This window comes from Gouania willdenowi, chromosome 20 (genome assembly GCF_900634775.1).
Source record: "Gouania willdenowi chromosome 20, fGouWil2.1, whole genome shotgun sequence".
Lineage (NCBI taxonomy): Eukaryota > Metazoa > Chordata > Actinopteri > Blenniiformes > Gobiesocidae > Gouania > Gouania willdenowi.
The window spans coordinates 8,113,140-8,135,750 of record NC_041063.1 but is presented as its reverse complement, the minus strand read 5'-3'; the positions used below and the strand labels follow the sequence as shown (position 1 = coordinate 8,135,750).

The 22,611-nt window shown below is 43.4% G+C and overlaps 1 protein-coding gene and 1 long non-coding RNA gene across 4 annotated transcripts in view; both read left to right on the top strand.

Moving 5' to 3' along the window:
* The window catches only part of LOC114454046 (rho GTPase-activating protein 21-like), a 47,090-nt gene extending 31,997 nt beyond the window's left edge, over positions 1-15,093 (top strand). For 2 of the 3 annotated variants that reach the window (XM_028434128.1, XM_028434127.1), the window contains 17 exons: positions 133-279; positions 370-472; positions 552-588; positions 1,829-1,948; positions 2,033-2,332; positions 2,621-2,685; positions 2,897-3,042; positions 3,806-3,945; positions 4,028-4,186; positions 5,385-5,463; positions 5,535-5,608; positions 7,226-7,315; positions 7,495-7,620; positions 7,687-7,728; positions 8,765-8,870; positions 10,900-10,931; positions 12,777-15,093. In XM_028434128.1, the coding sequence (XP_028289929.1) occupies positions 133-279; positions 370-472; positions 552-588; positions 1,829-1,948; positions 2,033-2,332; positions 2,621-2,685; positions 2,897-3,042; positions 3,806-3,945; positions 4,028-4,186; positions 5,385-5,463; positions 5,535-5,608; positions 7,226-7,315; positions 7,495-7,620; positions 7,687-7,728; positions 8,765-8,870; positions 10,900-10,931; positions 12,777-14,282 (3,272 nt within the window). In that variant the 3' untranslated portion in view covers positions 14,283-15,093. The remainder of the gene's footprint in view (positions 1-132; positions 280-369; positions 473-551; positions 589-1,828; positions 1,949-2,032; positions 2,333-2,620; positions 2,686-2,896; positions 3,043-3,805; positions 3,946-4,027; positions 4,187-5,384; positions 5,464-5,534; positions 5,609-7,225; positions 7,316-7,494; positions 7,621-7,686; positions 7,729-8,764; positions 8,871-10,899; positions 10,932-12,776) is intronic. The other variant, XM_028434129.1, reaches the window with a different exon arrangement.
* LOC114454047 (uncharacterized) lies at positions 3,049-3,466 on the top strand. The gene is made up of 3 exons (XR_003672509.1): positions 3,049-3,197; positions 3,344-3,405; positions 3,437-3,466. It is a non-coding gene; the product is annotated as an uncharacterized LOC114454047 (long non-coding RNA).
* Positions 15,094-22,611: the final 7,518 nt, after the last annotated feature.

Here is a 22,611-nt window from a genome sequence, read left to right as displayed (position 1 = left end):
TCTGTTGTTTCTTCATTAGTTTGGATTTTTATGGCACATGTGAGAGCAGAATATAGGCACTGGAAACATCGTTTTTTTTTTTCAAAATAAAAGCCACTGGATGAAAACAGCTAAATTCTCTTCTCTCCACAGATGAGCCATCCAGTCCCAGTGTAGACCTGGACACCACCCACATTCCTGCCTCCGCTGTCATATCCACCACGCCTGTCATCACCACCATCCCAGCCAGCCCCACGTCTCCCTCCACTCTGATGAGACGCCAGATGTCACATGACCAAGGTGCGTTTGAAATGTCGACCTCTGAATTTGGTGGATCAATAATCCTGTGAGTGTTTCCTATTCTTTATAATCATGTGAGTGTTGTTTCAGATTCTCTGTGTCTCACCATCATTGAATCTGATTCTGCTTCCAAAACTGAGCGTTCCAAGTCATACGATGAAGGCCTGGATAATTACCGCGAGGAGAGCAGAGGGTCTGTCACCTTCAAAGTCTTTTATTTCACTATTGGATTAATTGAAGTGTTAATATAAATCTGTTTTTGTTTGTTTTAGGAGGTCTTTCATCCCTAGCCTGAAGAATCTGAGAAAGGTCATTGTTTTCTCCCTCACACAAACATTTAAAGGGACCCTCCACTGTTTTTACAAATGTGGCCTAAAACCTTCTAAATGTACTTATTAGTAGATTTATGTTTAACAAACACATTACTATGCACCATATTAATTTCATCTTCCTTTAAAAATTGGACTTCTTCACAGTTTTAGAGCCTGTGTTCCTCCATCTTGAAATCACGTGATTGATCATGTCACACGTCCCCACTGCCTGTAAACATCCCATTGTTTTCTATTGGGGTGAAACATTGAGCTTGATTTTTAGATCATTTAACAGCTTTTTTTTAGATTATTTTACAGCTTTTTAGATCATTTAGCAGCTTTTTAGAATTTTCCTATCATTTAGCAGCTTTTTCAGTCACAATGACAACTTGTGCTGCTTTTGGTTGATTTAAAAACCCAGGAAAAGTTAAATATGTTGATGTAAACCTCTGTTGTTTACAGAAAGAGGATAAAAACAGTTGACCTGAAAAAAAATCTATGACCACAGGGAGCGACAGTTCCATCTCTGAGGTTGGTAGTAGACAATGAAGCAGAGAAGAAGAGCTCTCCTAAGGGACCTTTACTCTACCTTAAACAGTGTGCTGACACACTCTGTTGGCAGAAGTTAGAGAGTAAATCATAGGCTGTTGGAGACACACAAACCTTGAGGATAGAAGGACTTTAGGGTGTTTAAGGGAGAGTAAAGGTTCTATTTTTTTTTGTTCCCAACTATTTTTATACTCTATTTGTAAACAAAAGTGGGTTACATCAACATATTTAACTTTTCCTGGTTTTTTAGAGCAACCAAAAGCAGCACAAGCTGTCATTTTGACTGAAAAGCTGCTAAATGATCTAAAAAGCTGCTAAATAATCTAAAAAGCTGTTAAATGATCAAAAGAGCTACTAAATGATGTAAAAAAAAAAAAAAAACTGCTAAATGATCTAAAAATCAGGCTGAATGCTTCACTCCAATAGAAAACAATGGGATGTTTACAGGCAGTGTGACATCATCAATCATGTCATTTCAAGATGGAGGAACACAGGCTCTTAAATTGTAAAGTAGTCCCATTTTTAACAGGCAATTAAATTAATATAGTGCATAATAATGTGTTTTGTTAGACATAGATCTACTAATAAGGACATTTAGAAGATTTTAGGCCACATTTGTAAAAACAGTGAAGGATTCCTTTAAATGTTTAAATCAAAGTGCTGACAGTCATCTCCATGTTTCACTCCAGGCTGTGGATAGGTCGTCTGAAGATTCCAGCTCCAGGAGAGATTCTTCCTCAGACATCTTCTGTGACGCTACAAAGGAGGGTCTGCTGCACTTTAAACAGCTCCACACGGACAAGGGAAAGGTGTGTAACTTACACCCTGACACACACAGGCACATTTACACAGAAGACAGGTGAACTCACCTATCTTCTGTGTCCTACCCGCAGCGTGTCGGGGCGGGCATCCGGCAGTGGAAGCAGATGTACGTGGTGCTGAGGGGCCCCTACCTGTGTCTATATAAAGACAGGAAGGAGGGCCAGGCCCACGCTAGCGCTCAGAGTGTAGACGAGCCCCTGCCCATCAGCATCAGGGCGTGTCTGATCGACATCTCCTACAGCGACACCAAGAGGAAGAACGTTCTGAGGCTCACCACCTCAGACTGTGAGTACCTGTTCCAGGCTGAGGACAGAGAGGACATGTTGGCCTGGATCAGGGTCATCCAGGAGAACAGCAACCTCGACGAGGAGGTACACGGCCCAGAGAACACATGTAGCTTCAGAACAGAGCATAATCATTCAATAATTAACACAGACATTATATTACACACACAATCATTAGGAAGTGTTTTATCAATAACCTCATTCATCATTATTTTCAGCATCACTTTAATAATCAACCAATAGGAAATCTCCTATATTTACTGATGTAATTTGAGACAGGAAGTTATATCTCATAAATATGTTATAGTAGAAACACTGACCTGAGTCACATGATTACAGCTGTTACATAAAGATTATTTATTGTTCTATTTTTAGAACGCAGTTTTCACCAGCCATGACCTCATCAGCAGAAAAATCAAAGAGTACAACACCTTGATGAGGTAATGGGTCTAAAAGGGGGCGGGGCTCCAGAGTGGGGAGTGACCCACTGGGACCAGTTTACTGTGTGTGTGTGTGTGTGTGTGTGTTTGTGTGTGTGTGTGTGTGTGTGTGTGTGTGTGTGTGTGTGTGTGTGTGTGTGTGTGTGTGTGTGTGTGTGTGTGTGTGTGTGTGTGTGTGTGTGAACATTAATGATGTGTGTGCCATACTCAGTCCCACAGGCAGTAAGAATGAACCCTCCCCCAGGACCTCCCGTCAGTCTTTGAGTATCAGACACACTCTGCTGGGAGGAAAGGAGAACAAAGCTACCAGTCCACACTCACCTAAAGCTGAGCAGGATAGGAAAAACATGCACAAAGGTAGAGAACACAGACAAAAACATGCACAAAGGTAGAGAACATAAAGAAGAACATGCACAAAGGTAGAGAACATAGAGAAGAACATGCACAAAAGTAGAGAACACAGAGAAGAACATGCACAAAGGTAGAGAACATAGACAAAAAGATGCACAAAGGTAGAGAACATAGACAAAAAGATGCACAAAGGTAGAGAACACAGAGAAGAACATGCACAAAGGTAGAGAACATAGAGAAAAAGATGCTCAAAGGTAGATAAGAACGTGCACAAAGGTAGAGAACATAGAGAAAAAGATGCACAAAGGTAGAGAACATAGAGAAAAAGATGCACAAAGGTAGAGAACACAGAGAAGAACATGCACAAAGGTAGAGAACTTAGAGAAGAAGATGCACAAAGGTAGAGAACACAGTGAAGAACATGCACCATAGTTAAACTATATATATATATATATATACATACAGTATATCAAGAAAGGTTGGGAACCTCTGCTCTAGAGTATTAAACTGAGTCATTAGTTTTTTTTATCTCTCCTCTTCTATCTTTAGGTGATCAATGTCCTCACAGTGATAAAATCTGACTCCTGTCCTAATGATACGCTCATTAAACGATTCGTTTCTGTTAAAACTTCAAAGTTTTACTAAATATTTACTTTCAGAGCAATAAACGTCTTTATTAGTGATGGAGGTAATGGATGGAGTCCCCATTCATTAAACAGACATTAGTAATGTTTGATTAAAGAAGGTGTGTGTGTGTGCGTGTGTGTAGATGAGAGCAGTCCTCCTAAGGACAAAGGGGCGTGGCGTAAAGGCATCGGACTGATGAGGAAACCCTTTGAGAAGAAACCGTCTCCAGGAGTGACTTTTGGAGTGAGGTTGGATGATTGTCCTCCTGCTCACGGCAACAAGGTCACACACGCGCACACACACACACACATTCATACACATTCTCATTTAAGGTTCTAACCGCGTGTGAACCTCTGACCTTTAGTTTGTGCCTCTGATTGTGGAGGTGTGCTGTAACCTGGTGGAGGACAGAGGTTTAGAGTACACTGGTATCTACAGAGTACCGGGAAACAACGCTGCCATCTCCAGCATGCAGGAGGAGCTCAATCATAAGGGCCTGAACGACATCGACGTCCAGGACGATGTGAGAGAGCCACCATGGATACACACACTACTACACACTTGTTACATAGAGCAATGGTTCAGACATGAACATTGAAGAACAGTCATGTGGATAAAGTCAGCAAAATGATGGTTCATTGTTCTATGAATCTGTGATAACCGCATTTATTTATTCATATGAATAATATCCACTGTTATCCAGGAAGTTTATTGTTATTATAGTCATCTTAAAGATGGAAATCATTGTTTTAATCACAAATAAAATGGGTTGTAATTGACAAAAATGGCAGAAAAGGTGGTGAAATGAGATTTTGAAAAACTCAGAAATTGATTGAAAGTTGCAAATTGTGGGTAATAGAATTAAAAAATGAATGGAAAATGTGTTTAAACTGGCAAAATATGGGCATTAAAAATCTTGAATTTGGTTAAATTGGCAAAAATAAACATAAAATGTGGTGAAAAGAGGTTAAAAGTGACAATAACAGGTCAGCATATGTTAAATTTGGTGAAAACGTGGTGGAAAGGGTTTGAAAATGTCTTGAAAGTGGAGAAAATGTGCAGAAAAAGCATTGAAATGTGATGGAGAAGTGGCAGGAAGTTTAGTATTATTTGTGCTGTAGTATACTGTATAGTTATCTTAAAGTTGTAAATCCTTGTTTTAATCAGAAATGCGTTAAAAGGGACAAAAATGGTGGAAAATGTGGTGAAACAGGATTTCAAAAACTACAGACATTGGTTAAAAGTAGCAAATTAGAGTGGGCAAAAACAGACCGAAAAAATGCTAAAAAGTGTCAATATTATAGTTTAAACTGGCAAATAATGGGTATGACAAATGGTGAATGTGGTTAAATTGGCAAAAATAATCATGAAAAATGGTGACAATAATGGGTCAACATATGTGACATTAGGTGAAAAAGTGGTGGAAAGGGTTTATAAGTGCTGAAAATGTCTAGAAAGTGGAAAAAATGTCCAGAAAAAGCATTGAAATGTGATGGAGAAGTGTCAGAAATTAGAGTAATGTAGCAAAAATGCATTAAAAGGAACAAAAATAAGTCAAGAAAAAGTGATGAAATAGGTTTAAAATGTGGTTAGTTTGGTGTAGTTGCAGGAAAATGGTAAAAAATAAGCAAAAATGGGCTCAAATTGTTCCAAAAATATTCTTAGTTTCTTGACGTAGAGTGTCGTGTGTGTGTGTCTTTAATCACAAACATCTCTTACAGAAATGGAGAGATCTGAACGTAATCAGCAGCTTACTAAAGTCCTTCTTCCGTAAACTTCCGGAGCCGCTCTTCACTAATGGTAGGTAGATTCTCCTAGTGGCCCCTAGTGGCAGAGCTATGAACTACCACCTGACCATGTCTCTTCTACAGACCGATACGCAGACTTCATCGACGCCAACAGGATCGAGGACCCTGTGGAGAGGCTGCAGGTTCTAAAGAGGCTGGTGAGTGATTGATCTGATATTTGATCTATAGATCAGTGTTTTAATTTCACCTTTAATCTGATATTTGATCTATAGATCAGTGTTTTAATCTCACCTTTAATCTGATTGTTGATCTATAGATCAGTGTTTTAATTTCACCTTTAATCTGATTGTTGATCTATAGATCAGTGTTTTAATTTCACCTTTAATCTGATATTTGATCTATAGATCAGTGTTTTAATTTCACCTTTAATCTGATATTTGATCTATAGATCAGTGTTTTAATCTCACCTTTAATCTGATTGTTGATCTATAGATCAGTGTTTTAATCTCACCTTTAATCTGATTGTTGATCTATAGATCAGTGTTTTAATCTCACCTTTAATCTGACAGTTGATCTATAGATCAGTGTTTTAATCTCACCTTTAATCTGATATTTGATCTATAGATCAGTGTTTTAATCTCACCTTTAATCTGACAGTTGATCTATAGATCAGTGTTTTAATCTCACCTTTAATCTGATATTTGATCTATAGATCAGTGTTTTAATCTCACCTTTAATCTGATTGTTGATCTATAGATCAGTGTTTTAATCTCACCTTTAATCTGATTGTTGATCTATAGATCAATGTTTTAATCTCACCTTTAATCTGATTGTTGATCTATAGATCAGTGTTTTAATCTCACCTTTAATCTGATATTTGATCTATAGATCAGTGTTTTAATCTCACCTTTAATCTGATTGTTGATCTATAGATCAGTGTTTTAATCTCACCTTTAATCTGATTGTTGATCTATAGATCAGTGTTTTAATCTCACCTTTAATCTGATTGTTGATCTATAGATCAGTGTTTTAATCTCACCTTTAATCTGATTGTTGATCTATCGATCAGTGTTTTAATCTCACCTTTAATCTGATTGTTGATCTATAGATCAATGTTTTAATCTCACCTTTAATCTGATTGTTGATCTATAGATCAGTGTTTTAATCTCACCTTTAATCTGATTGTTGATCTATAGATCAGTGTTTTAATCTCACCTTTAATCTGATATTTGATCTATAGATCAGTGTTTTAATCTCACCTTTAATCTGATATTTGATCTATAGATCAGTGTTTTAATCTCACCTTTAATCTGATTGTTGATCTATAGATCAGTGTTTTAATCTCACCTTTAATCTGACAGTTGATCTATAGATCAGTGTTTTAATCTCACCTTTAATCTGATTGTTGATCTATAGATCAATGTTTTAATCTCACCTTTAATCTGATTGTTGATCTATAGATCAGTGTTTTAATCTCACCTTTAATCTGATTGTTGATCTATAGATCAGTGTTTTAATCTCACCTTTAATCTGACAGTTGATCTATAGATCAGTGTTTTAATCTCACCTTTAATCTGATTGTTGATCTATAGATCAATGTTTTAATCTCACCTTTAATCTGATTGTTGATCTATAGATCAGTGTTTTAATCTCACCTTTAATCTGATTGTTGATCTATAGATCAGTGTTTTAATCTCACCTTTAATCTGATTGTTGATCTATAGATCAGTGTTTTAATCTCACCTTTAATCTGATTGTTGATCTATAGATCAGTGTTTTAATCTCACCTTTTAACCTTTTAATCTCTGAATCAGCTCCACGAGCTTCCAGATCATCACTATGAAACACTCAAGTTCCTCTCTGCTCATCTAAAGACCGTGGCTGAAAACTCTGAGAAGAACAAGGTGTGTGTGTGTGTGTGTGTGTGTGTGTGTGTGTGTGTGTGTGTGTGTGTGTGTGTGTGTGTGTGTGTGTGTGTGTGTGTGTGTGTGTGTGTGTGTGTGTGTGTGTGTGTGTGTGTGTGTGTGTGTGTGTGTGTGTGCGCGCGTTATAAAGTATACTAAATGTCTGTATTAATTGTCAGATGGAGCCCAGGAATCTGGCCATCGTGTTCGGTCCCACTCTGGTTCGGACCACTGAGGACAACATGACCCACATGGTGACCCACATGCCAGACCAGTACAAGATAGTGGAGACGCTCATTCAGAACGTAAGACATCCATCTGTAAGAGTAGGATTAATAAAGCTCCTCCTAATGTTTGCTCCTCTGCTTCAGTACGACTGGTTTTTCACTGATGATGGAGACGAGGCTCCAGTGGTGAGTAAAGCTTTTGTTTATTTGTAGGAAGTAGAAAACAGCAGCATATTAAACTTAGTTCTTATTGTATTATCCACTGTATATTAAACTATAAAGCATTGGCTAAATAAAGATTGGGATTTAACGTAAAATGGTGGAAACAGCAGCATGTTCTGTTGTTTGGGATCAATAACCTTTAATGGAACCAAATACATACTCTACTATTAACTGTTTTGTTTACAGATGTTTGTTTGTGGTATGAAATCATCAATAGATCAGCACTTAGCTTCTAGACCAGGGGTATCAAACTTATTTTATTTCAGGGGCCAAATATGGAGCAGTTTTAAATGGTAAAAATGGTAAATGGACTTGATTTATATAGCGTTTTATCACCACACTGAAGCAGTCTCAAAGCCCTTTACATATCAGCTCATTCACCCAATCATTCTCACATTCACACACCAGTGGGACAGGACTGCCATGCAAGGCGCTAGTCGACCACTGGGAGCAACTTAGGGTTCAGTGTTTTGCCCAAGGACACTTCGACACATAGTCAGGTACTGGGATCGAACCCCCGACCTCTCGATCAGAAGACGACCCGATTTAAGGTGTGGGGGGGAAACGAGTAATTTTAACATCATCATCGTCCCCTCCGGGTCTTCACTTCAGAAATCATTCATTTTGCAACTAATTTTTGTGTAACTTAGAGGAATTTTGAGGAATTATTTGTGAGAAATTGCAAGATTTGTGCAAATTGACGTCTTTTTACAATTTGCAATGACTGCATTCATGTGACATAAGCAAAGGAAAACTACAAGCCTTATGGATTTTTATTGTATATCTACAACTGGATTATTTCGTAATTTACACAATAATTTGTTTTCTCTGTCATTCTCACTTTCTCCTGCGGGCCAAATTTAATGCTTTGAAGGGACGGATTTTCCCACCGGCCCTTGAGTTTGACACCTGTGTGTGTGTGTGCGTGTGTGCGTGCGTGCGTGTTTTATTTTTTTAAAAACCAAAGAGTGAAGCCTACCTCTGTGTTTTTGTCTACCAGAGCGTGTCACAGACGAGGAGTGCGGTCCAATGTCAGCCCGTCCCCAACATAGACCACCTGCTCACTAACATTGGTCGGACGGGTGCGTCTCAGGGTGAAGTATCAGGTAACACGTGATGATGATGATGATGATAAAGGACTGTAACGCTGCTGCTTCTTCCTCCAGGCTGAGCTTCTCTCTTTTCTTTAGCTGTTTCTGATTGGTCTAAGCAGATGCTAAGGCTAACCATTAGCTTCTTTGGCTGTTTCTGATTGGTCTAAACAGATGCTAGCGCTAACCATTAGCTTCTTTGGCTGTTTCTGATTGGTCTAAACAGATGCTAATGCTAACAACCATTAGCTTTAATGCTGCTGACCATTTGTTTGCATCCATAAAAAGATGCAACATTGAGTGTGAAGTGTTCCTTTGCTGTGGAGGATGGATATGTTTTAGGCTCCGCCCCCTGCTAACGCTCCATCTTCTTTCCCATGCCACAGTTAGAAGTGTCTCTGATTCCTCTGTCTCTAGTGAGGCTCTGTCGGGTGTCCTAAAGGCAAACCTACCATTCACACATACTGATCTTGACACAGGCCAAGTGGGCGGAGTCTGTCATGCCGTGATGTCACTGATGGACTCTATAATGTCTGTGATGGACAGCTGGAACTGTAGGAAGAAGGACTGTTGCCCTCAGTGTAGCTGCCTCGTCTGCAGGAACCCTCAGTTGTTTTAAACGCTACTGTACGCTACTGTACACTGTTACCATGGCGATGGGGTGGGGGGCGGGGTCAGAGGTCACACAGGCCATTGCCATTGTGTGAACGGCTCTCAGCTGTCTCTCCTCACTGTTTCACAAGCTCGCCCACCGGAGAGAGAGAGAATGGTACGGTCTCTACGTCTCAGTCAGTGTCAGCTCGCCATGTGACATCACCTGTGACATCACCTGTGACATCATCGCAAGGGGTTATAGGGGGGCTCGCTTTCTGACAGAGACACACACACACACGATCGCACACGCTTGTTTATTAATATGAACTTCCTGTGAAATATTTAAACCAGCTTTTAATACCACTAATCGGCCCAAGCACTGATCAAATTTCAGTGTCACACTGACACTGTCATTTTAAAAAAAAAAAATACACATTTGGCGTTTGCTGCCTGTACCTAATACATCCATCAGACATGGCAACTGGCGGCCCGCTGGCCAAATTGGGCCCTCGGCCTATTTCAGTGCAAAAAGTTATTGCATGCATGCAATAACTATTAAAACACACATAATAATGCAAAAATACACAAAACGTGAACTAAAGTGCACAAAAACAAAAAATATAGAAAAAATACACAAAAATGATTAATGGCACCAAATAAACCACATAAAATGATGCAATAATACACAAATTGACCAGACACAAAAACTACTGATACAGTAAACACCAAAGTAAACACACAAAACGACAAGAAAATACACAAACAAAAAGACAGTAAAAATATACACAATATGACTTTAAAAAACGTACAAACTGACCAAACAATACACGAAAGGACAACAAATATACACTAAATTACTCCAAAAACATACAAGATGACAACAAATAATAAACTGAAAAACACACACACACACACACACACACACACACACACAGATAAAGCACCTGAGAACTGAGCTCTTCCTTGCTATCACTTGCTAACATAGCGTGAGCTCTTCCATGCTAATGTTGCGTGCTAGCCCCTCTGTGATCCCCTGTCACTCTGGTTTGCTTCCTATTCTTCTTCATCTCTCTCATTCTCATCATCGTATCGTTCACACGTCTCATCATATGATCAAACTGAGTCTCACAAAAACAAAACTCATCTCAGACTCATGAGCTAATGCTAACAGCCTCTAAAAAGTAGGAGCCAGTGCTCCTACAACCAACCAATCAGAGCACGGTTTCATAGCCTGCTGAAACTGAACTCTGAGTCACTAACAGATCTATCTTCTAGCTCTATGTGTGTGTTTGGACGTGTGTGTGTGTGTCCTACAGCACAGCATGACGTGTTGTCTGCTCATGTGTTCATCTCATCATACGTTCATCAACATGTTTCCTTCTCTACGTCCATGTTTAACCCTGTGAACAAACACTTCCTGGTTCATTCATGTTTCTTCTTCTCTTCACAGATTCACCAACTAGTGACTCAGCTAAATCTAAGGTAAGTTGGTGTAACGTGGGTCAGTTGTAGCACCATCACTACAGTAATCATCGATAGGTTCACATTAAGGATAATATTCACATTCCTGTGAGTTGTAGACGTAATGAGTTTAGTTTAGTTTCAGACTCTAAAGAGGATCCATCACAGCATGACTCATCATTTTCTTCATGGTTTTCCTGCATGTCCTGTAGCAGGCTTTGAGTGCTTCTGCTTTACAGTCAGTCCTAATGGTCCTGTACTACGAAGCTGGATTTCCTTTTCTCTTTGTCTAAATTCCTGGATTTAATCAGTGTGTGCTGTACTACAACGCTGGTTACATTCTTACTGGGCTAAATCACCATGGTAACTTAAACTGAACTACTAACCTGGTCTGGAGTAGGTTATGTTCTGGCTAAGATCTGAGGGAGTACAAGCCCCACCTCCTGACCAATCTGTTCTCTTAGAAAACGACCTGTTCAGTAAAAGGAGGATCATTGTGAGGACATGTTGCTGACATGAGAGAGAATATTTACCACAGCACACACACCAGGCCATTATGTTCAAAGAGGGAAAAGTTGACAACTCGTCAAACTCTGCCTTTTTCCACTGCTGTGAGTCAAAAAATAAACACAGATCTCTATAACAAGAGCCTACTTGAAACTACAGGCTGAGCTGAATCCACTGATATACAGGTCAGATATGTTACGTACCAAAACGACGCCACAAAATCAGAAAATACACAGCGGAAAAAATCAGCAATGATAACAAATTGTGTCTTACCTTTGTTGTTTTTTATCAAAAGTTGCTCCGATGTGCATGTGTAAACATCCCTGGTGAGATTGAACACATCTTTGAGCTGGCGTTTTGGGGGAGGCCAATTTGTTTTCGTTACAGGCTAGCACTTTTTTCAGTAGCCTTGCAAGTCCTGAAAGTCCTGGTCACAGTAAATCCAATAGCGTGGGATCAAACAGCAGAGATAACTGGCAGCCTTCCCTAAACAGGTGCCAACGTAATACAGACTTTATGATAGATCAGATAGCCGCCAGCTCTAATTAGCAGCATCCCTGCTACCATGATTCCAATTATGTAAATATCCTCAACGTCCTCAATGAAGAGTAAAGCCAACCACACGACCTTCCACCAGTCCCAGTTATCCATTGTGTATCCGGCTGCAAACGTACCAACAGGACACGCAGGCTCACCTCGGTCTGGTCTTGTCATTGAGAAAATTTGATCAATAGCATTAAGTGACCAACTGACCAATTCCATAGTTTTGGTTTTTGAATGAATACAAAGAGATTCTCCTATTAGCTTCACAAGATAGCAGACAAAACAAGCAGTGAGGACAGATAGGGGAGGAAAGCAGGAGCAGAAAAATGCGACCGCCTTAATGAGAAGCAGAAGAGAAGATGCATGTACAAGCTTAAAAAAACGTTATTTGTTATGGATATGTTTTTTGGAGAAGAGGCTGGGGCTAAACAGTGTCAGCAGCTTCCTGCTGAAATCACCTGGGTCAGTGCACGTGTTTATATCCTGCTTTATAATACAGAGAATGTTTGGTTTGCTGAAGCTAACGCACAGATATCAGGATAAACCGATCCAGCTTTAGAGTACAGGCCCTATGAGTTGATGTGCAGCTCAGACGCTGTGTGTTGATTGGCTACTGGTACTGCATGGACATGTTGTTGTTAGCTAATGATCCTCTCTGTGTTCTGATTGGTGCTGCTTCTCTGGAGCAGGTGGAGTACACACCTCAAACTGGGGCTGGGGTGGGGGGGGGAGGTTTGGAAGCTGCTTCTGTTTTACTCATGTTGATGTTCTCCTTCCTTCCTTCTCTCTCTCTCTGTCCTCCCGGTCCTGGTCCAGGGTTCCTGGGCCTCAGGGAAGGACCAGTGCAGCCGAGAGCTCCTGGTTACCTCCATCTTTGCTGCAGCCAATCGCAAAAGAAAGAAATCCAAGGAGAAGCAACAGGCCAGCAGCTCCGATGATGACCTGGATGCTGTTTTTGCCAAAAAAGAGATTGTTGGTCAGAAGCTTGACCTCCAGGTCCAGGAGGAGCCTCAGCTGGACCCCAGAGCTAACGTGAGGCGGCAGCTTTGGGCTGAGGAAAAGGAGGAGGAGCTCTCTTCTAAGACCACCTCACCACACCAAAAGTCCCCCATCGTCCAGGGGAAGTGGTCCTCGTCCGACCCCCCCTCCCAGCAGGAGGAGACCACCTCAGACCTGGGGACCATCAGCTCAGGGGCCTCAGGATCACGATCAAGACCTAAGAAGTGGACTGGGGGCGTGGCTCCTGACCTGTCAGCGTACGTAGGAGCCGAGGTGAGCTCCATCACCTCCGACTACTCCACCACCTCCTCCATCACCTTCCTGACGGGGGCGGAGTCAGGCGCCCTGAGCCCAGAGCTGCAGGGGGGAGAGGAGGCGGACGACGAGCGCAGCGAGCTGATCAGCGAGGGCCGGCCCATGGAGACAGACAGCGAGAGCGACTTCCCCATCTTCGCTCCTGAAGAAGGCAGCAGTGAGTCCAGGCCCCACCCCCTAGGCAGCAGTGAGCCCAGGCCCCAACCCCAGCTGAGCCAGACTCAGCCTGACCCTGGAGGCAACTCAGCCAACCACGAGGCTCTGCGTCTGTTCCCGTCGCACAGGATGGAGTGTGACGCTCTGTCCAGACGGTGGTCGCTGAGGCAGAAAACAGACAGTGACTCATCGGGAGAGGGGCGGGGGGAGGCGACCAATCGCTTTGCTCGAGTCTTGGAGGTGATGAAGAAAGGCCGGTCCACCAGCAGCCTAAGCTCCTCCTCTCGCAGTGAGTCAGAGCGCCAGGATTCCGCCTGGCACCTCCGCATCACGGAGCGCCTCAAGCTCAGGTTACGACCTTCAGCCGACGACCTATTGGCCCAGAGAGGCCACGCCCCCAACACGCCAAACAAGAAGAAGAACATTCGGCGGCGACACACCATGGGAGGGCAGAGGGACTTCGCCGAGCTCACGGTGATCAACGACTGGAGTAAGCAGGGGGTGCGGGGAAAGGAGGCGGAGCTGTCGGAGTTGGACCGCCTCAAACCGCAATGCTCCTCCCACGACTTCTCCATCCGCGACTGGATCGACAGTGAGCAACAGCGACCGTCTGAGCCCAGCCTGGAGGCGGCCCCCAAAGCCGTGCCCGAGGACGACCAATCAGAAGTTCAGGATGTCCCTCCTGAAGGAGCCACGCCCTTCCCCTCAGCAGAGGCTCCGCCCCTCACTGCCGAGCACGTGAACGGGGGCGGACCGCAGAGCAAAGGGAGGAGTTCCATCAGCGCCGACGCCCACCCTCACAAACTGTCTGGAGCTCAGGTGGTTCGTTCACGCTTCTACCAGTACCTGTGAACGAGTGAATGTTACTGCACAATATTTTTCTACAAAGTGACTCTATCTACTGTACAGACTGACGCTGCAATGGTTCTTACTGGAATTATTGCTGAGTCATTGACTGGTTTCCTCCTGGAACAGAAACACACAGTGTGTGGAGGCACCGGCGGGATAACTCGAGTCAAACTGAAGCCATTTTTATACACAGCCTGCTTCTTCCTTTCATGACTTTAATGAAGAATGTATTTGACTCTGTGTCCACTCAGCATTTTTATAGAAAAACAACGGTTAACATCAGTGATTTTTCATATTTGACTGAAAAGAATGACATTAAAAACATGGACACAGGACTGAAAACATGGTACAAATATTACACACCACCTGGTTACACATTTACAGAGTTTGTTTCTTTTACATTTCTTTGAGTTTATTCATATGAATATTTTCATTTTGGTTCTGTCAGAATCAGTCGTTCTCTTTCTTATCCTTCCTGTGAAGTGGAGAACACAATCAATTACTGAGTTTTCCTTTAAATTTTTAAATCAGCTCTTAATGCCTTCGATCAGCCCAAACACTGATGTAATTTATCCTGACAATGTCACACTGACGCTATCATTTCAACACAAAATATTTATTTGGTATTTGCTGCCTGTACTTAAATACTTAAATAATCAGACATGGCAAACAACGGGGGCAAATTCAGCCCTCGGTCTAATTTAGTGCAGCTTCCAAAGTAAACACATAAAATGACAAGAAAATACACAAACAAAAAGACAGTAACAAAAAAATACACAATATCACTCTAAAAACTGTAAAATTACACAAAAAGAAAGACGACTGCTAATTAAAAACTAAAAAATATAAACAAAAACACTTCACAAAACAACAAAATCTCACAAAATGACAGGAAACAGCACAATACACAACATGACTCTGGAAAAAAGACAAAATTACAGAACAATACATAAATAGAAAACAATAATAAACTAAAGAAAAAACATCAAAAACTCTAAATGAAAGAAAAATGTAAAAAGTTAAAACTAAAACACAAACTTGTTTACTCTGATTGGTCAATATTCTAATACTGACATGAATGTTGATCATGTGACCTTCAGATCAGATACACCCATATGTCTGTGGCCCCGCCCCCTGTGATAACAGTTCTCCATCTCTGTCGTACATTAAAATGAGTGAGTGCTGTTTAATAAACAGTTTTACAGACGTGGATCAGAGTTTAATCCCAAACTGAAACACAGTGATTCAAAGCTGATGCTTTCATACGTAAATAAATATCTGCTACAGAAGGTTTTTGTTCAAATCTTATAATCAAAAATGTGTTTTATATAAGTGCAAATTTTTATCTGTAGAAGACAAAGTGCCTGTAACTTTTAAAGCTGAGGACACATGAAGGAAACGATGCCTCACATTCCACATTCTCTCTGTTTTCAGAAGCTGTCGCAGTTTCTCATTTTGTTTCTCATTTTTCTTCAAGTGCAGTAAAATGAATTATTGCTATTAAAAAAAAGAAAGAAAGTCTGCAGATTTATCTTTATTTGAGACAATGTTTGCCCGTTGGTGAATATTTTGCTTGTCTGCAGCTGGACGTGTGCAAAAAAAACCTTCAACAAACACTGGAAATAAATATTCTTTATAAAAGTCTTGTTGTGCTCGTTCTTATTGTTTCACACTGAAAGATAGTTGGAAAATATTTTAGAAATATAAATGGCATTTATTAGCCTTTGTGTATTTGTTGGGAAATATATATATATAACAGTCAGTGATGTACAGTCATGGCATGTTAAATAATAATAATTATAGGAGAAAGTAATGTGTCTGTTAATCCACTGACTGCTATATACATTTATTTTCTGGATGATTTAAACATTTGTATGGTCAAGATCAATGAATTAATCGATTCCTGTGTAAATCCATGTAAACAGTGGGAGGAGTCAGAGAGCAGCTTCACTCAGTCACACCCACTAATGGATCAGCCAATCAGAGCAGGCCAGTTTCTTTATCTCTTTATATCAATAATGAACATGTTTGATTAGTGATTTAGTGACACTGTGTGTCTGATAGTTTAATATATTTATTTATATAAATGATCAGTGAGTCCAACAGTACCGTACGTCACAGACAGGGGGCAGTGTTTCACCATCACTCTATAAACTACACTTACTAACCACTACAACATTGTTATTATTTAATACAAGAGAGCCTCCCCCCCCCCCCAAAAAAATAGTAATAATATATTGAAAAGGTTTTTTTTATTGATAATAATGAAAAATCTTCTTCTTATTCTTGCTCTTGTATTATCACATATGTAATGGATTAAACAATAATAAAAACCTTTTAAACAACTGTTTTCGTAAAGGCTGACATTTAATATAAATGTGTTTTTTGGAAATTAAATTCAAACTCCTACCATTTCAGTGCAACAAAATATATGCAAAAATTATTCTTGCAAATGCAGAATAAAAATAAATGTACAGTGAAATAACTGCTCCCTATTTACAAATGTACAAATATAAAATTATATTAAAAAAAATAAATGCATTTAAGCTTCTATTTGTGTTCACTGGTCACTGCAGTTAATATATTAATTAAATTAAATAAATATGTGCACTGAACGGAATTACAAACACTATATGACTATTTTTTTGTTAAATTTGATATATTTTTCCGTAATTAAATGTGCTCCATATTTTAATTAAACATCTTTAAATCATCCCTAACTGTGTTTTTAACCAGTTGAACTGGTTCTGTTGTGACATGTGAGGGTAAAAACTTTGCTTTTATAACAGAAATACTGTAATGACGAGCCTCCAGCCGTAATCCAAGTTTTGTGAACTTTAATGAAGAAGTAGAAACCCGACTACTGTGGGCCGTAGTCGACGCCAAACCAACAACCACAACAGGACGGAGGTACCGTCTCACACCCCTCCTCCCCCAGCCTCCCAGCCAATCACCACCTAGAACTCCCGTAAACAAAGATACACATTGGTAGGAAAAGCTGCACGCAACGATGGTGCATTCAAAGCCATCGGACATCTCAACACCAGTGAATCATTGAACACACAACAAGCAGAACACACAAACACAGGACCCAGTCCGTTACACAACCCCCCCCTCACAAAGACCCTCGCCCTCGAGGGTTACTCAACAAAGTCCTTCCAGCGTGCAGGGGGCCTCCGTGTTCGCCGGGGCCTTCCTGTGGCAGGGGTCATTAAATCAGACGGAGCCCAGGAAAAGCGTCTCAGCTCCTGATTAATGTCAGTGTAAGACCTTTGAGGGGGTTCAGTAGCAGATGGTGCCAGTTGGGGCGATGAACACGGAGCAGGTAAGGAAGCATCAGTCTCAGGACTCAACCATTGTGGAACGGCTGAACCCCGGTATGGAGCCAGCCGGTCCTGATGTAACGCAACTCTCCTCCCTCTTGGTGGCAGCTGGACTCGGTAAACCACCTCTCCAAGCCTTTCAAGGATTCTGCACGGCCCCATCCAGTTACTGTCCAACTTAGGGCACCTACCCTTTCTTCTCCGGGGGTTATATACCCAAACCAACTCCCCGGCTGCAAACTGACGTCCCGTGGCTCGGATGTCATAGTTCCTTTTCTGCCTCGCGCCTGCAGTCTCCATCTGATGTCTGGCAAAACTGTGGGCAGATTCCAGGCGGTCCTGCAGTTTCCGAGCGTAGATCGGCCCCGGGGGGTCAGTAGGAGTATCCGGTGGTCTCCCCACCAACATCTCAGCTGGGGTTCGGATCTCCCTGCCCAGCATCAGGAGAGCCGGGGAACATGAAGTGGAATCCTGGGCAGTGGAACGGTAGGCCATCAGCACCAGTGGGACGTGGTTGTCCCAATCCCGTTGATGACTAGCTGTCACGATTGCCAACTGCTGAGCCAATGTGCGATTAAACCTTTCGACTAATCCATCACTCTGTGGATGGAGTGGAGTGGTGCGGGTTTTCCGGGCGCCTAGTCTCTCACACATCACGGCAAATACACGAGATTCAAAGTTCCTGCCTTGGTCTGTGTGGATTGTCTCTGGAACCCCGAACCTGCTAAACATTCCGCCAATCAGAGCGTCCACCACAGTCTCTGCCTCTTGATCAGGGAGACTGTAAGCCTCTGGCCACTTAGTAAAGTAGTCCATTGCAACAAGGATGTAGCGGTTTCCTTTCTCTGTACACGGAAATGGTCCCAAAACATCAATCCCTACTCTTTCCATTGGGGCCCCTGTATGAAACTGTTGGAGCAAAGCATGTGACCTCCCGGTGGGGCCTTTCCGGGCAGTGCAGCTGTCACAGAGGCGACAGAAATCCTCCACATCTCTCCTCTGCTGCCCCCAGTAGAACCCCTGACGCAGGCGGCGAAGTGTTTTTGTGACACCGAAATGTCCTGATCCAGGCGCTCCGTGCATCGCCCTCAGGACAGCATCCCGTAGAGAATGCGGTACCACAACCTGCCACTGGATCTCGCCTGTCGCTGGTTCTTTCCAACCCCTTTGGAGAATCCCATCACAGAGACGCAGAGTTTCAAACATGGACCAGAGTCCCTTTGTTGCGCGTGAATGCATGGCTATGTCATCCCACTGTGGTTTCTGCTGTGTGCTAACCCACGTGACCACTGGTGAGATTTCTGCATCCTGCCTCTGTTCATCTAACCACTCTGCGGTGCTCACTTCAACTAAATCCCCGGAGTCTAGCTGATCTCTCAGGTTAGTAGCCAAACATCTAACACCACCTCGTGACTCGTCCGCCTCCCACATCTCCCTTTTCTCACAGTAGTTGCAGTTGTCTGTAAAACAAGGCCGGCGAGAAAGCGCATCTGCATTACCATGGTACACCCCTGGTCTATGGACTACAGTGAAGTCATAAGCTTGTAGTTCCTCAATCCATCGCGCTAACTGACCCTCTGGTTCTTTGAAGTTCATTAGCCACTGTAATGCTGAGTGATCAGTCCTGACTGTGAAATGGAGCCCCCCAAGGTAATACTTGAAGTGTCTAATGGCAGAAACAACAGCCAGTAACTCTCGTCTTGTGACACAGTAGCGGCGCTCTGCTTTGTTAAATGTTCTACTGTAGTAAGCTACTACCTTCTCTCCACTCTGGGTCACCTGGGTTAACACTGCGCCTGACCCCACCCCGCTGGCATCCGTGTCTACAATAAATGGTAAGTTGGCATCCGGGGGAACAAGGATAGGGGCCTCTACTAAAGAATTCTGCAGCTTAGTGAACGCTGTCTCACACTCCTCTGTCCACTCAAAAACCTCTCCTTTCTGTAGTAGGCGAAACAGTGGGGCTGCTATGCAGGAAAATCCTTTTACAAATCTCCTGTAGTAAGATGCCAGTCCCAAGAAACTCTTTAATTCTGACACAGAAACCGGAGTGGGCCACTCTTTCACTGTCTTTACTTTCTCATCTAAGGTGCCCACCCCCCCCTCACCAAGCTTGTGACCAAGAAATGAGATTTCATGTCTCATAAAGCAACATTTTAGGGGGTGTAACTTCAAACCTGCCTGAGCTATTCTCCCAAGCACCCTTCTAAGTGCGTCCAGCGTAGCCTTAAATGATGTTCCATGTACCAAGATGTCATCTAAATACACCACACACTCACTCTTTGGGAAATCCGCCAGCACTCTGTCCATCAGTCTTTCAAACGTAGCAGGCGCATTACACAGCCCAAATGGCAGGACCTTAAATTGCCAGAGGCCCCCGTTTGTGATGAACGCTGTCTTTGGTCTGCTTTGGGGGGCAAGCGGGACCTGCCAGTATCCACTGCGGAGGTCCAATGAGCAGAACCAAGAAGAGCCAGATACAGTATCCAGGGCCTCGTCAATGCGGGGCAGAGGATAGGGATCTTTTCTGGTCACATTGTTGAGCGGCCTGAAATCCACACAGAACCGCCATTCCCCTTTTTGTTTCTTTGGGACCATCACAACAGGAGAAGCCCAGGGGCTGTTCGAAGGTTCGATTATTCCCGCCCTCTGCATTTCCCCCAGTGCTTTATCTGCAGCAGTCTGCTTCGCCAAAGGAAGCCGACGAGGTCTCATCCGAATTGGTGGGGCATCTCCTGTATCGATGTCATGTTGAATTAAATCCGTGTGACCAACATCATCCTCTGACAACGAGAAACAGTCTTTAAAGTCCACAAGAAGCTTAAGAAACAGGTCCTGCTCAATGTCAGACAGTCCATCACAATTTCTCTCCCATATGCCCTTCACAGCCAGCATCCGAGCATCAGGGTCAGTCTGCGAAGTGGCGCCCCCTGGGTCATAGTCTATGTCACACGCCACTGGCCAAGCAGGGGGTGGGGGAGGAGGTGAGGACGTCACAGAAGTTGCATCAGTCCCAAGGAGCATCCTGGCATGAGTCACAGGAAGGCCCTCTGGTTGGTTTGTCTGCGGTTTCCGCCTAAACATCTGGATGACTTCACCATCAAGAAATGTGAGGGTCCCCCTCTTGGTGTCTATTACACAGTCCAGAGCTCCAAGTACATCCACACCCAAAATACAGTCGTCTAGAGCAGCCACCCAGATCTGGCAATGGAGCCCTTTACATCCAATGCTTAGTGTCACTGATGCTTCTCCCAGCATAGGAGCCTTCTCACCTGTAACTGTTTGGAGTCTACACAAGGTTGGGAGCACGGAAACACTGTCATCGAGGATGTCTGGCCTCATTAAAGTTGCAGAGGAGCCTGTATCCACCAATGCCGAACAGTGGTTATTTCCCACCATCATGGAGACGTACCAACAGTCTTTCACCCAGGTTTTCCCCAGAGTCACCACTTGCACAGGCTGGCCATCCCCTCCGTCTTGCGACCACCGGGACGACGAATAAGGGCCCTGCATTGTCCCGGTCATGCAGACCCCGTACCGTTTCCCTGCTTTGTTGTGACGTGTGGGCAGCGTCGCAGCAGGTGACCAGGTTCACCACATCCCCAACAAAGCAGCCTGCGGGGTCTGGGTTGTGGGTCGTCTTTCAAAATGGCCGATCGTACCAGTTGAGTTAATTCTCTCACCCAGTCTGGTTCCTTCTGTGCCCCCTCTGACACGTCCGCTGCTCTCACTCTGGGTTGTTCGGATGATGTATTCCTACAGGGGTCAGCATAGAGCATCTCTCTCTCTGAAGCCAACTCCAGTGCTTCCTGAATTGATCTGGGATGAGCCAATAATGTCTGGACACGCAGCTCGGCAGGCAGTAGGGCTTGTAGGAAGTGGTCTCTGGCCAGTTCACCCTGAGTGTCAGATGGCATGCGTGCGTAGATCCGGTGGACCAGACCCTCGATGTCATTAGCAAGTTCTCTCAGTGGCTCATTGGGCCGGCGACGGCGGTTATACAGCTCAGTACGCAGCAGGCTATCAGCAGAATGACGTCCAAACCGCCTCCTCAGTGCCCCTACTAATGCATCATAGTCTCTCCTATCCGCAGGGCAGAGCAGTAGCAAGCTTGAAAGAGCATCCCCCGACAGACACATAGACAGCTGAAGAGCTTTCTCCTCTCTGCACCACCTGGAAGCTTCTGCTAACAGTTCAAATTGTGCGTGGAAAGCATCCCAGTCAGCACGTCCATCATACCTGGGTGTCTTTATTGGTGGTGGAGCAAAACCCCGTAATTCACTGTGTCCATGTGTCTCCAGAGGACGGGGCACCGTGGGGTTGGGTATGTTAGCGCTCATCGGCCGGTAGGGGAAGCCAGGGGCCGCCTGAGCAGCCAACTCTAAAGTCATTCCTCTCCCCCGCCCTTTGTGGTCAGAAATGGCGGGAGCTGCGGCTCCGGTTAGGCTCATATCACCAGCTTCCTCCTCCCGTTTGAACTCACGCTTCATCCACGGCAGCATTCCGTCCTCCCCAGCAGCCATTAACACACACAGAAGCGGACCCAGCGGTCACCTGGATGACGAGTAGAGTAGTGAAACCGTCGGCGAGTCAGTCCGTCACTTCTGACACCAATGTAATGACGAGCCTCCAGCCGTAATCCAAGTTTTGTGAACTTTAATGAAGAAGTAGAAACCCGACTACTGTGGGCCGTAGTCGACGCCAAACCAACAACCACAACAGGACGGAGGTACCGTCTCACACCCCTCCTCCCCCAGCCTCCCAGCCAATCACCACCTAGAACTCCCGTAAACAAAGATACACATTGGTAGGAAAAGCTGCACGCAACGATGGTGCATTCAAAGCCATCGGACATCTCAACACCAGTGAATCATTGAACACACAACAAGCAGAACACACAAACACAGGACCCAGTCCGTTACAATACTTTTAAAGCGCACGTGGACCCTGTAGCGCTCAGAGCGCGGGAATGTGCGCATGATAACAATTTAGATAACGAGCTGCCTCGT